General features: G+C 48.1%; 1 protein-coding gene across 2 annotated transcripts in view; it reads right to left on the bottom strand.

Annotated features, from left to right (window-relative positions):
* DPYSL2 (dihydropyrimidinase like 2) overlaps window positions 1-13,360 on the bottom strand; it is a 57,861-nt gene that overhangs the window by 10,456 nt on the left and 34,045 nt on the right. For both annotated transcript variants that reach the window (XM_074164223.1, XM_074164224.1), the window contains exons 4-8: window positions 11,934-12,098; window positions 10,829-10,890; window positions 9,597-9,677; window positions 8,624-8,692; window positions 2,421-2,541 (exon numbers count right to left, since the gene is read on the bottom strand). In XM_074164223.1, the coding sequence (XP_074020324.1) occupies window positions 2,421-2,541; window positions 8,624-8,692; window positions 9,597-9,677; window positions 10,829-10,890; window positions 11,934-12,098 (498 nt within the window). The remainder of the gene's footprint in view (window positions 1-2,420; window positions 2,542-8,623; window positions 8,693-9,596; window positions 9,678-10,828; window positions 10,891-11,933; window positions 12,099-13,360) is intronic.

Raw genomic sequence — 13,360 nt, 5'->3', positions numbered from 1 at the left:
AGGCTGGTAGCCCCACAGATCTGCTCACCAAATGCAACCTTCCCGAAATCTCTGTGTCCATCTGGCTTCTGAGCCCAGACACTTGTTGTGTTTGCATCTGCCTGCAAAGGACGTGGGTAGTTAAAATACTAACCCTAAAGACTTCAGTTGGAAATGACTGGCAAAGGCAACTACAGGAGTGGTCGGCAGGGTCTTACACAACTCACCATGCACAGTAAAAAACAGGATCCTTCTTTAACCTTATTGCCCGAGCTACTGTTATGTCTCTGGGCTCTCAAGCTCGCTGGGAACGAGCATGTTCGCTGGGGCAGAAGGATGCATTAACCGGCTTCACGCTGCTTCCAGGACCACACTGAAACAGGAGGTATAGGAACAGAGGGGAGCCACCAGCAGAGGAAGAGGCCGTCTGACATCACTTGCCACAAATAGGGTTACAAAATCAGAATAAGACAAAACACACGCTGGCTATTAAAATGGGAGGCCTGTTGTGGGCCAATACATTGGGAGGATTGTTCTGCGGGGAGCGATGTTTTGAGCTCCCAGATCTGCCAACGACGGAGTCTGCAGGGAATCTCCTCCATGCAAATGCCACTGGGAACATCTGGCTTTAAATAACATTCGTTCTTTTCCATTTAGCAAATCAATTCTGTTTTGTTTTCGCCTTGGACTGTCTTCAGTTATGTTTCCTCTGTTGCTTGGGAGGGCAAGGCTAGTGTGTGTGGCCCTCCTGGTTTACCCAGTTGGGTAACTGCGCAGCATTTAAATTGAATTATTTCAATAAAGGAACAGAGAATGGCGTGCCATTTATACCCCAAATTCTCCTTATAAGGAGAAAAAGCAATGTGAATGAAAAATGTGTGCGCTAGTTCACGCGGGAGGCTAAGTGCAGTGAGTTCTGCGGATCATTCATCTGGGACAATCCCAGCACCTTTCACAGGCAGGGCAACATCCAGCCAAGCCAGGTTGCGTATTATGGCTTCTGAAATATAAGCTTATGGTCCCTCACCCTTCTACTTGCCAGCTAGAGATCACAGGTGACAGCGATGGTAGCAAGAAGGTGCTTTTGTTGATGCATCTCCATTTTGTTGATGCTCCTCCATCTCTGTGATGCATTATGTCTCCAGCACTTTCCCTAGAAAAAGGAAGGGATGCTTCCCTGGCTTATAGGATTGAGCTGCACGACGACATCAAGTTGTTTTCTGGGGTAATGCAACATGCAGCCACTTTTGCACGTCAACACGTCTTCTTATTTCAGCATGATTTCCACTAATGGAGCTAGGTCAGGGAGGTTCATCCCAAACAGCTTCAGCTGCTTCCACAGCACCAACAGAAAGAGATGCCTTGGAAATCAGTCCTCCTCACCAACTCTGAACTCATTTAACAGAAATCATGGGACCAAAATACTTCTGAGCCAATACACAAACACAAATCTGTGTGCTGCAGTAGGAAATTAGCTCTTCTTGCACCAAACACCCAGATGGAAAGTGATGTCATTTGTATATCCATTCAAGCTTATTTAGAGTGCATAAAATTAAATCCAAGCCTTCTGAGAAAAGAAGGGGGAAAATCATCCCTCCTGCTTAGTCACCCACCCGGAGCCGCTTTAAATAGACATGAAGGGTTTAGTCACAGAATAAAGCAGGGAGACAGGCACCCATTGTGCTTTGCCACCCTTGCTTTTGGGGGCAGGACAGAAGGGTCAGGACTCGGGAGGAGCTACTGCATCCCTCGCAGCAGCTCAGCTCCCTCACAGACCTTGGTCAGAGAGAGGAGACACAAGGCAGCAGCATCCACTGAGTCTTGGTTCCTGCAGCATCCTCAGGCAGAGTTATCAGAGGCAAATGCAATTCCCAGCCTAACGATCCCAATTCCTGTTTGGATGCCAGGCTGTGGGTTACAGCATGTGAGGAGTATCTATTTCACAAGCAAGGAGCAGAGTAGATAGATGGGATCGGTAACCTCTCTGGCTACTCCAACTAAATCCAACAGGGCTCGTGAGTCAGAGACCTCCGTCAGGACTCTTGGAATCACTTCTGACCCCAGGAAGCAACTCAGCAGAAGGAAAGACCACGGAAGCTGGAAGGAGGACACAGCCTGCAATCTCCAGGGGGATTCATTAAATGGAGACAGCATGGAGTTACTCTGCAATAACATGAAGGCGCACGGCTCAGTGTGGTAGGACGAGTGTGAAGAGAGAGGCTCTAGGCTGAACAGAAGAAAATGGCTCCTGGCGCTGACGCCACCACTGAATACTTGTCTGTGGGAGATGAGACAGAAGCAGTTGTTTGGGACCTTTTTAAAAAGAGCCTGGACAATAACACTGGAAAAAGTAACCTCTCCTGTAGGGATGAAGCTTTTGTTGGCAAGGAGTTGAACTGCATGAGCTAATAGGGCGCTTCCATCCAAGGGAAATAACTTACCCTTTTTCCTGGCTTGAGCAATGACATCAGCAGCACTTTTGCTCATCACCTTGGTGATATACAGGGGGCAGTTGGTTTGGTTGGCGATGGTTATTGCCCGGTTCACAGCCTCCGCCTCCACCTGCGAACCAAAGCCAACAGCAAGTTAGTAGCATCCCCCCACGTCAGCGTATCCCGTTCGCCTTCAGACAGCCACAGCCTCTGCTTTCACAGGAAAACAGAGTATCCAAGGCCGAGATGAGAGACTTTCCACCTGATTCTGAGCCAGAAAAATACACAGCCTAACCACGATAATTAAAGTGACATCAAGCTGTAGTCCCCTCTCATTACTACCTTTTCTCCCAGGCTGCTTCAAAGTTTCTCTGCAAGCAGACTAAGTCCTAAAGCAACACTCAAGGTGCTCAAGGTCAAAAATGATTAAGCCCCTTCTTTAACCTAGACAAAAATAAGCAACTAAGTGTTGACTCAACAAAACTATTCATGTTCCAGCCCACGCGGAAGAGAGATGCTGTAGCCACATACTCTGGTAAGCCACGTTTGCAAACAAGCCTCTTAAATTGCACCCTCCACTACAGTATCTGGCTTGGGATCTGACAGAGTGTGAACCACCCCATAAATCAACGACTTTTTTTCTTGCATGTGTAGAGAGATAACCTCAGCGAGACTCAGGGTCACTCTGTAACTACAGCCTTAGAATGAGCGTAATCACTCTGCAGACTTTCACAGATCACACATCCTCATCAAAGCAGTCCAGATGACAGATTTAACAACAGGATAATGCTCATTCTGCCGGCTACCACGGAGAACCGAGCCTGCAATATCACATTTTCCAAGCGAACAGACAGAGGAAACTGAAACTCGGAGCAATCAGCCACCTGGTTCCAAATGCAAGAGGCTTCCAGCACCTCCCATGGGACTGGCACATAGAATAGAATCGTAGAATCATCTAGGTTGGAAGGGACCTTAAAGATCATCAAGTTCCAACCCCCCTGCCCTGGGCAGGGACACCTCCCACCAGACCAGATTGCTCCAAGCCCCCTCCAGCCTGGCCTTGAACCCCTCCAGGGATGGGGCAGCCACAGCTTCTCTGGGCAAAAGATCGAGCCCAACCACTAGTGGGACTAATGGTCCAACTAATGGTCCAACCATGCCTAGCGCTTTTTAGTATCTGCTCTACAGTGATTTATCACAGGCCAAGCGCTGTGAATTGCCATCAGTCCTGGAATCAGAACGCATTGACTGCTGGCTCCCGGCACCGTGCCTCATCCACTGAAAGAAGCACCTGAAATTAAGGACCCATCAGCTCAGGGAATGGTGTATTCGCCCACACTGACGTCAGTGTGCACAGAGCAGTGCCCAGCTCTGCTCACGCTGACAAAGCCACCACCTCTCACACTGCCCTGTTTGCAGCTGGACTTCAAGAAAAACAACATGGATTTCTTTTAAAAAAGAAATCCAGCCCCCCAGCACCAGCAGGTTGGTCTCTTGTGCCAAAAGGCTTAAAGCCCCAGCCTGTCACCATGCCAGGGCTCATGACCAACGCTCCCCAGGCAGGGTGATGGACAGAAGGGGATGGAAGTGGTGTCCCTCAAGGGTCCTTGCTGGGACCGGTACTGTTTAACATTTTTATCAACGATACAGACAGAGGGATTGAGAGCACCATCAGCAAGTTTGCAGGTGACACCGAGCTGTGTGGTGTTGTCGATACACCAGAGGGACGGGATGTCATCCAGAGGAATCTGGACAGGCTGGAGAGGTGGGCCCAGGTGAACCTCATGAGGTTCAACAAAAGCAAGTGCAGGGTCCTGCACCTGGGCCGGAACAATCCTCGGGATCAATCCAGACTGGGGGATGAGGTATTAGAAAGCAGCCCTGAGGAAAGGGGCTTGGGGGTGCTGATGGAGGAGAAGCTGGACGTGAGCAGGCAGCGTGCACTTGCAGCCCAGAAGGCCAATCACATCCTGGGCCGCATCAAAAGATGCATTGCCAGCAGATCCAGAGAGGTGATTCTGCCACTTTGCTCTGGTGAGACCTCACCTGGAGCACTGTGTGCAGGTCTGGAGCCCTCCATATAGGAAGGACATGGACCTGATGGAGCGGGTCCAGAGGAGGGCCACCAAAATGATCAGGAGGTTGGAGCACCTCTGCTATGAGGACAGACTGAGGGAGCTGGGGTTGTTCAGCCTGGAGAAGAGGAGGCTCCGGGGAGACCTCATAGCGGCCTTCCAGTCCCTGAGGGGGGCCTACAAGAAGGCTGGGGAGAGTCTGTTTACAAAGGCCTGCAGTGACAGGATGAGGGGCAATGGCTTTAAGCTGGAGAAGAGCAGATTTAGATTGGATATTAGGAACAAGTTCTTTACTATGAGGGTGGTGGAACACTGGAACAGGTTGCCCAGGGAGGTGGTTGAGGCCCCATCCCTGGAGATATTCAAGGTGAAGCTCGACGAGGCCTTGGGCAACCTGGTCTATTTGGGGGTGTCCCTGCTGACTGCGGGGAGGTGGGACGAGATGACCTTTGGAGGTCCCTTCCAGCCCGGACCATTCTATGATTCTATGATTTTCTGGCTCAGCTGCCCCATGCCAATGGAAAAGGCTGCAAGGAAGGGTGTTTATTCCAGGAAATTTGACTCGAGTACACCACAGCCAGCAGCGCTTGCAGGGAAGACGGAGGCTGAACCGAAGAGCCAAGAAAAGCATCCTCGTCCCTCCCGAGAGACAAGGAGAGAGATCCGATGGGCCAGCGATTCCAGAAAATGGCATCAGTTTGCAAACTGCCTGAGCACAGCTCTGTCCCTGCAGCACTGGAAGTCACCTTCCCACACCGTGCCTTAGTTTCCCCACTTGCAAAGCAGGGATAAAACAACACGCACCTCCAGACTTTTTAACCAAAAAGGCATTTGAGGAACTGCTAAACAGGAGGAGAATATTTTCTGCATGGAAGAGAACAAGGCTGCTGAATTCATGCCTTGTGCCCAGATGCTATGGTGACAGGCACATAACAATAACCCAACGACTAGTCCAAAGGGGAATGTTTGCAATTACCAGTATGCATTGGAAGCCCTAGCACAGCAATTCTCTTGGAAAAAAAAAAAAAAAAAAGACAGACATTTCCTGGAGCACTTGGACTGCTTGTGCTTTCAGCGTTTTTGTGGCTAAAATAAAAACAAAAAAAATGATGGATCGCTCCGAAAAGTCATCGCAGAATGATCTGAGCTATGAGGGGAAGAGTTTTGCAGAAAGTGATGGGTGATGCTGACTTGGGATGGCGATGTCCTAATTAAGGCTTCCTTTGCTGGCTGGGACAAGGTGCTGAATACCATCACCTTGGCTCAACCCAGGTTCCTGAGGTGAGCCAGCTAAACCCATGAGTCAGCAGCGAAACTTAAGCCTTAATTCATGCCTCCTGCTCAACCTGGCCCTTCAGAAGATGTGTACGCCCCAAGTAAGACACCGATGCACATGGCCAGACTGTGAATGCTTCACTCTAATGTAAGATTCACTGAATTGAGTGGGAGTTTTGATTAAAGATATATTTTAGACTTGTTCAACAACTTCTGCTAGCTTGCTGTAGATGGAGGTCTGAATTAAGCAGCTCCTCAGTAAGATGACAATGGAATCACAGAATTGTCAGAGTTGGAAGGGACCTCTAGAGACCATCCAGTCCAACTCCCCTGCCAAAGCAGGGCTGCTCAGAGCACATCACTCAGGACTGCATCAAGGAGGGTCTATGAAGATCTCCAGAGAAGGGGACTCCATGACCTCCCTGCGCAGCCTGTTCCAGGGCTCTGGCACCCTCACCGGAAAGAAGTTTTTCTTCATATTTAAATGGAACTTCCTATGTTCCAGCTTGTGCCCGTTGCCCCTCGTCGTATCGCTGGAAACCACAGAAAAGAGTCCAAGAGTCCAACAACCATCATGAAGTCCTTAGGATAGGCTTTGCACTCCGTAAGGGGCAGCGTGAAAAGCCAATTCTAGCATTAACAGCACCCCAGAGGGATACCAAGGAACATCCGCTCCTACTGAAGACAACAGGAATTACGGATCTGTTGCCACCCTCAGAATCTGGCCTTTGTCACCAGCCAGCTTAGAAGGAGCTGTATGTTTTCAAAAACACAAAGTTACTCCCGCATTGGAGAAAAGGCAGGGAGGGAACCAGATGACATCGTTTCCTGCTCTGCTTCCTATGACTTTCAAGGAGGAGAATTTTGGACCAAATGCTTCCACTCCGGGCAGCCAGCACAGCTGATTCCAGCTGCTCAGAGGCTGCCCAGTGACACTGGGAAGAGGCTTTACTGACCCTTGTTTGAGGCAGCCACGTGTCCTCAGGCAGCCCTCCTTGCTCTATTGAGAAAAAAACACATTTCTGCAAAGCGCAGGGGACAGATGTAAAAAACCAACCGAGCCAGGGAGCCGCACAGTTCACACTTTAAAGCTCCTGCTCCACTAAGGATGAGTTTTGAAGTAGCCAGACAAACTTGGCCAGTTTGACGGCCAGATCCTTCAAGGTAAGGAGCAGCTTTCCTTTGAAGTCAACAAAAGTTTAAGGGTGCTCCACAGATAAGCCCCAAGCATCATGTCAGCGGCTGTTCCTGCTCTCCTGATGCAAGCCAAAAAATATGTAAAAAAGAAAAAGAAAAAGAAAACTGCAGGCGCGGGTGGGTGGAAAGCTCAGTGCAAGTGTTTGCTCACAACTTCCAGGAAGCAAAAATCCCAGCTCCTGGAGCCAAACAAATTGTGTGAGCATTCACATACTGCCCAAGTCAAGCATTTTTTTTTTCCCCCTTCTGCATAAAGCTACTGAATGATTTATATTCCTACTGAAATGCCTCTAGATGCTGCTTGTCTGAACCAAGGGGAGGAAACAGAGAGGGGCACGTGTGGATGATCTCACACCCCCAGCCTCCAGCTGCCACATCTGGCAGTCAGCACAGCCCCGATGTCTTGGAGGAACAAAAAGAACTGCTTGTACATTAACGGATGGACTTCACAAACCCAGAATACCAGGATGAGATGTCCGGCTTAGGGATACTGAGAGACTGGAAACAAAAAATGCAATGGGAACCAATCTGAAAAGCCAGGTTTTAAGGCTCTTTCTTACTCTTGAGATTTATTTTAAAGACTTAAGAGGGAGTGAGAGGGATTGGGGTGCTTGACTCTAGAGAAATCAATGGGCAAGTATGGAGGTTAACTATATTAAAGTGCTGGGCTAGGACGTGAGAACTGCCTCCCCTCTCTGGTACATACTTTCTGTGCCTTCAGCAAACCACTCAGCCTCTCGGTGTAAAAAATCCACCGCTGGTAAAATGTTCATCAAAAGATCAAATATTTTGGCAACGGAAGCCATTCAAGCACCTAGAACAGAATTGTCAGGATTTGGGCATATATTAAAAATTTCTGCTGATTTAGAGAAATCTTGATAAATTAAGGACTGAGAGAGAAGCACAAGAAACAGGATATAGAAAAGTCAGTGGCAGAGTCTTGCCTACATAAACCCAAGTTCTGAAGTCTTTAGTCATGCAAAACTTGGCCGAAAGTGATGGGAAACTACAAGAACTTCAGGGTCTAGCTCTGTAAAGATCAACATTATCAGAAGATGTAATTCTCTAGGGATCCATCTTAAAGTGTTGCTGTGCAGTGGCTGAATGAAGGAATTGGTGACTCAGGTAGACTGTGCCCCACCTGGGCTTCAGGTTCAACATTTTCTACATCTCCTGACATAGGATTGCAGTTTGGGCTATCAAAGGGCTGAACGGAAGGTGTGCTACGTACCAACCCTGTGTCTTCAGTGCTTATCACAGGCTCAGTGGTTCAAAGGCATCTCACCTCACTTTAGAGACCTGCTGTGGGAGCAGAGCCCTTACAGACTATGATAATCAACAGAAAGAGATGAGCTTTTCCTGAGGGTGAATCCAATCTCAGGTTGGGTGAATTACTCCCTGGAGATGTCCCCTTCTCCAGTACAGGAGAAGGCTCCTCAGTTCCTCATAAGTACCCGTAGCAGTTAAAGTTCTCTAGAAGGGACTAGTTACTAGTTTAGTCCCTAGAAGTGTCTTGGCCTCTTCCTTCACCCCATGCAGCAATAATGTTTACAGCCAGGATGAAATCATGTTTCCGGCCACATTCATCCCAATATGAAGTACTTGATGGCAATGCAGAAAAGTTATAAATTGGGAGAATAAATGCAAAGGCAGTAAAGTCCTCACCTCTTCAGGTCTGCTCAACACATGCCCTTCAGGGCCTGTGATCCCCAGCTCCAGGATCCTTTGCTGCTCCTAAGGCAGAGAGAAAAAAGAACAGAAAAAAGATTTAAAGCAACATGTACTTTTTCGTGCAGCAAACGCAGCTGTTTGAAAGAGGTACAAGTGAGATTCTAAGCATCTGTGCTAACCAATAATCACATGGGGCTTTACATAAGGGCCTTACAACCAGAGTCCTGGCCAACTTCCTTTGTTGAGAATAACCAGAGCTCGCAAAACCCTTGCTGATTTGTTCACAGGAGGTCAGGGAAACCTTTTATTTTGATTTGCTTCAGCCTGGGTTCATAGCCCCTCAACCTTCACTACTCATTTGCGTCTATAAAATAATCTCCCAGATGTGGCAAAACAGTATCTCATGAAAAAAGTCATCCTGCAAATGCAGGTGACTGGGCTCAAAGACTCGGGTGGGCTCTTCCCGAGTCAAACAACGCAGAAATCCTCTGCAACACCAAGTTTTGCATTGAGACATAATGTATAAAATGAGTTAGAGATCGGATTAAATCCAAATACATAATTAACATTTCTTCTTCGTTGTTCTTTAAAGGATGAACAGATGCCAAACATCAGCATCCCAGGTACTGTATGAAGCTATTTCCCTTCCCACTCCCCCTGGTTTTAGTTACTGCAGAACATTTCATTGTACGCAGTGACAGTCACACCCAGACACAGCCCTTCAGTTACGGGGAGAAAGGCGGAGACGGCCGATATCCACCACAAACTGAAAGCTGCCGTGAAAATCTTCTTTTATCAGTGACAATGAAGGGGATGAGATTTGAGTCACAGCTCTGCTTCCAGCCTTGATACAGCTATGCCATGCTTTTAAAAGTTTCGGTGATTTTCTCTTTGCAAGGAAGGATCTAGAATTTAAATCCCTCCCAGCATTTTGAAGTTAATAATCCACAGAATAAACATAACATACCTCAGCGATGATGTCACCATTCTCAGCATGCACTTGAGCTGTCGCACCGATGTCCCGGATTACGCTCAGGACTTCATATATCTGGAAGAGAGAAAACATGCAGTACATTATACCCCGAGTGTACACTCAGGTATGCACCTATTATACCGTATATGCTCCAGGCTCCTTCACTATACAGCATTTTGCAGAATGGAAAAGAGAAAGAGAAGTATTAAGAAATATAAGGTGTGGTTTACTGGACAGATACGATCCATTTTCCTGCCTACAAGTAAATTTCCCAATCTGTATAGTCAGACTCTACTGATGTGGCAAAGCAGCACTATTCCAGAGCCAGGTTTGGGCGTATTTACCACGCTGGAGGAAGAAACAGAAAGTGCATAAGCCTACATCTGGAGTGATTTTAAAGAGCTCTCAGAGTTGTACGTGTTTCATGCCTTCATTTGCTGGTGCCTGGCATGAAAAACAACCCTTATGTTTGATTTTCACAGAGAACCTGCACCCAGCCCTCTCACTGCCTGCGAGAGGACCAGTGTGATTTCCCACTCCTGCAATGAGTTTGAGAGGGCTCAGGTTGAGTAACCCACAACTGACGCCGGCTCCGTCAAAGGTCACTCATTAAAACGCTTACCAGAGTCATTAGAGATAACTGTCATACACCACTGCCTCCTACACTGTTCCGAACGACTCCCAGGCATTCCTCTCTTCCCACCACATTTAGAAATATCAACTGCCCATCTCAATAATTAAATGTGCCCAAACGAACCTACCAGAAGAGCAAACAAGAGGGCAGCTCTAAGGCCCAGCAATTCTAATGCTAAAGCCAGAAACCCACTTCTGGACCAGGATGGGTTTCAGCTGCTAAACCCATGGAACAGTTATGCCAGAGATGTCACTGTCCTGCCCTGAGCCTAGGCATAAAGCAGCAATTTATAAAGCTGCCACTGTTTCCACACCAAAGGAGTTGGAATAAAACCTTAGATCTCTCAAAATGAGGGTTTTGCCATTGCTGTCTCCAGCCAAGCCTTTCAGCGTTTGTTGTTGGTTGGGGTTTTTTTTTAATTAAAAAAAATAATCTTTAAACCAGAGCTCTGGGTACTGTTGCAGATCTGGGGAACTGTTACGCATACAAAGACTGAAACCACAGGAGAATGCCAAATCCAAGAGTATTGGAAATAAACCTTTATAAGAGATTAATGCATGGCTTGAAGCAGGTGAACATTAAGCCTTCCTACCTGAGAATCAGTGAGCTGAAAGCGGTCTTTGAAAGCCATGTAAACCAAGAAGGAGTTCACACCTGGTAGAAAGAGACCAAAGGTATTATCTTTGATGTACAAATTGAAGGCACAGACAGAGCTAGGAAGCACACCGCTCCTCACAGAGAGGAGATGTCCCCCTCAATCCACCCCCCCTGCCAGCAATAACGATGGGCAGACAAATAAATGACTTTAATCTGCTGTGAAATGTGTACAGACACGTGCGTGCATCTCGGCAGATCCCAGCCTAAAGCCAGCATCTTCCCAGCCATGTGGCATCTATTAATGAACGGAGGAGCCTGCGCTCCAGCCGTGGGGACAGCTAAACCCTTAGGCTTCCACTTAACATAGAAATAAGAATAATTCTGTGGATTCAGCACTGTAGGAGGCTGAGTAAGAAAATAAGCAAAATGAATCACACACAAAAGCAGAGGCTGGGCCTGGCTGACGGATCCCGCTCCCTCCTGCGAGAGCGATGGGAAATCTGTGTCTGTGAGCATGTTCCTCCAACGTGTTCCTACCGACCGAGACACGGGGAGCGATCCCTCAGCTTCCCCACTCCTGCCTTCTGAACCAGGAAAAGCTCCTACCCAGCACTTGTGGGAAAGCACTCATTAGGACGTAAAAGGTTGTTTTTTTTAAACTACGAACAGGATGGAAAAATACTCCAGCCGAAGGATGAAACGTCGAGGAAATTAAAGAGGGGAAAAACCTACGAGGTCATTTTATTCAGCTCTTCTCCACATTTAGCAAGCAGTGCTGGATTGTTCCTCCTGGGCCCGATTCGTCCCTTGTTTACAACAGTCAAATGGCCCAACCTGTCACCTACCCGCACTAACGAAAATCAAAGGACCGTCACTGAACAAAGGTGCTCCTCTGCATGGCAGCAGCAGGAGATTCCCCTCTCCAAAATCAATGCCCCTCTCCAACAGCAATCGTCCAACCTTCCAGAAGAAGCCAGAATGGGCCAAGTTAACATCAGGGCCCAGAACAGCTTTACTGAGACGTGAAATATTTCACAAGAGACAGTCCTAAAAAATAAAGACGGGAAAGGCTTCTCTGAGCTTTCAGGAACTGGACTTACCGTGATCTTTAACCAGAGCTTCCATCTCCTCCTGGACACCTTTATGCCACTCGGTGATATCCACGTGCAGAGAGTAGTCGCAGCAGGATTTGCTGTCTGCCCATTCTCGCCACTGGTCGAAGGCTGTCAGCAAACTGGTGCCGGGCTCAGGAACCACATGATCAACTGGGAAAGACAACCAAAGCACTGGTAAACGGCTGGTGCAATAGTTTTTCTGGACGTCCAAGAGAGAAAGAATTTTTTGCAGAGGCTGCTGCAAAAACAAGACACCCCCTTCCCTTTAAAATATTTGAAAGACCTGGTTTCTAAAGCATCTGAGAACGCAGCCAGGAAGCTGATTATGGAGCCAAAACTGAAGGAAATAGCTCAATTACTACAGCCTGTTTACTGCCATTGTTTGTGGATGGAGCAAATAAAATTCCTAGGGCAGCAAACACAAACTACTGCAGAGAGCTCTATAAACACCGCTCCCCTTGGGTGACAAATAAACGATGACACGGGCAAGATCCCCTGCGAGCATCAGTCAGCAGCTTTCTGTACCCGGCACCTCGCGGTCAAGCAGGGCCTTTGTGCCTCTGGACATGCTAGAAGAGGCACCCAAAGAGCACAAAGATGTATCACTGCTACACACAGTGACAACCAATGCGTGGACCAGCATTGCTTTGTGCTGCACATCCTGTATCTTCCAGAGATGGGGTACAAGTGAGGACTGGAAGAAGCAGGACCAACAGTCCTGCTGAAAGGTCACAGTCACAAAGACCCAAGGCTGAGGGACTTGGGTCTTTTTAGTCTGGAGAAGAGAAGGCTGAGGGGCGATCTGATCAACACCTACAAATACTTAAAGGGTGGGTGTCAGGAGGATGGGGCCAGTCTTTTTTCAGTGGTGCCCAGTGACAGGACAAAGAGGTAATGAGCACAAACTTGAACGTAAGAAGTTCCACCTAAACACAAGGAGGAACTTCTTCACTTTGAGGGTGGCAGAGCCCTGGAAGAAGCTGCCCAGAGAGGTGGTGGAGTCTCCTTCTCTGGAGACATTCAAAACCCCTCTGGACACGTTCTTGTGGGACCTGCTCTGGGTGGACCTCCTTTGGCAGGGGGGTTGGACTGGGTGATCTCCAGAGGTCCCTTCCAAACCCATATCAGTCTGGCATGGCTGGAGAGACACCTCCTGACAAGAAGATGGTCCTGGTGGCCTCTGGCATCTGCTCAGCCTGGTCCTCCTTCCAGCCCAACTCATTAGATCCACCTGCAACGGGGTTCACAGGCAGTTCCTGGACACTCCACCAGCATGGATGCAGAGCAGCCTCAAAGGGTAACAAAGGAGTTGTGGATCTGAAGGTTTAGCGTTCCTCACGGTAATCTGAACAGCATTCACGGGATCTCTAAGATCTTCACCAGACACAATGTAATAGAAGCAGCAAGCCAGC

Source organism: Numenius arquata, chromosome 26, assembly GCF_964106895.1.
Source record: "Numenius arquata chromosome 26, bNumArq3.hap1.1, whole genome shotgun sequence".
In the NCBI taxonomy this organism is placed as follows: Eukaryota; Metazoa; Chordata; class Aves; order Charadriiformes; family Scolopacidae; genus Numenius; species Numenius arquata.
The sequence above is the reverse complement of the archived record's forward strand: the minus strand, read 5'-3'. Positions and strand labels throughout refer to the sequence as shown.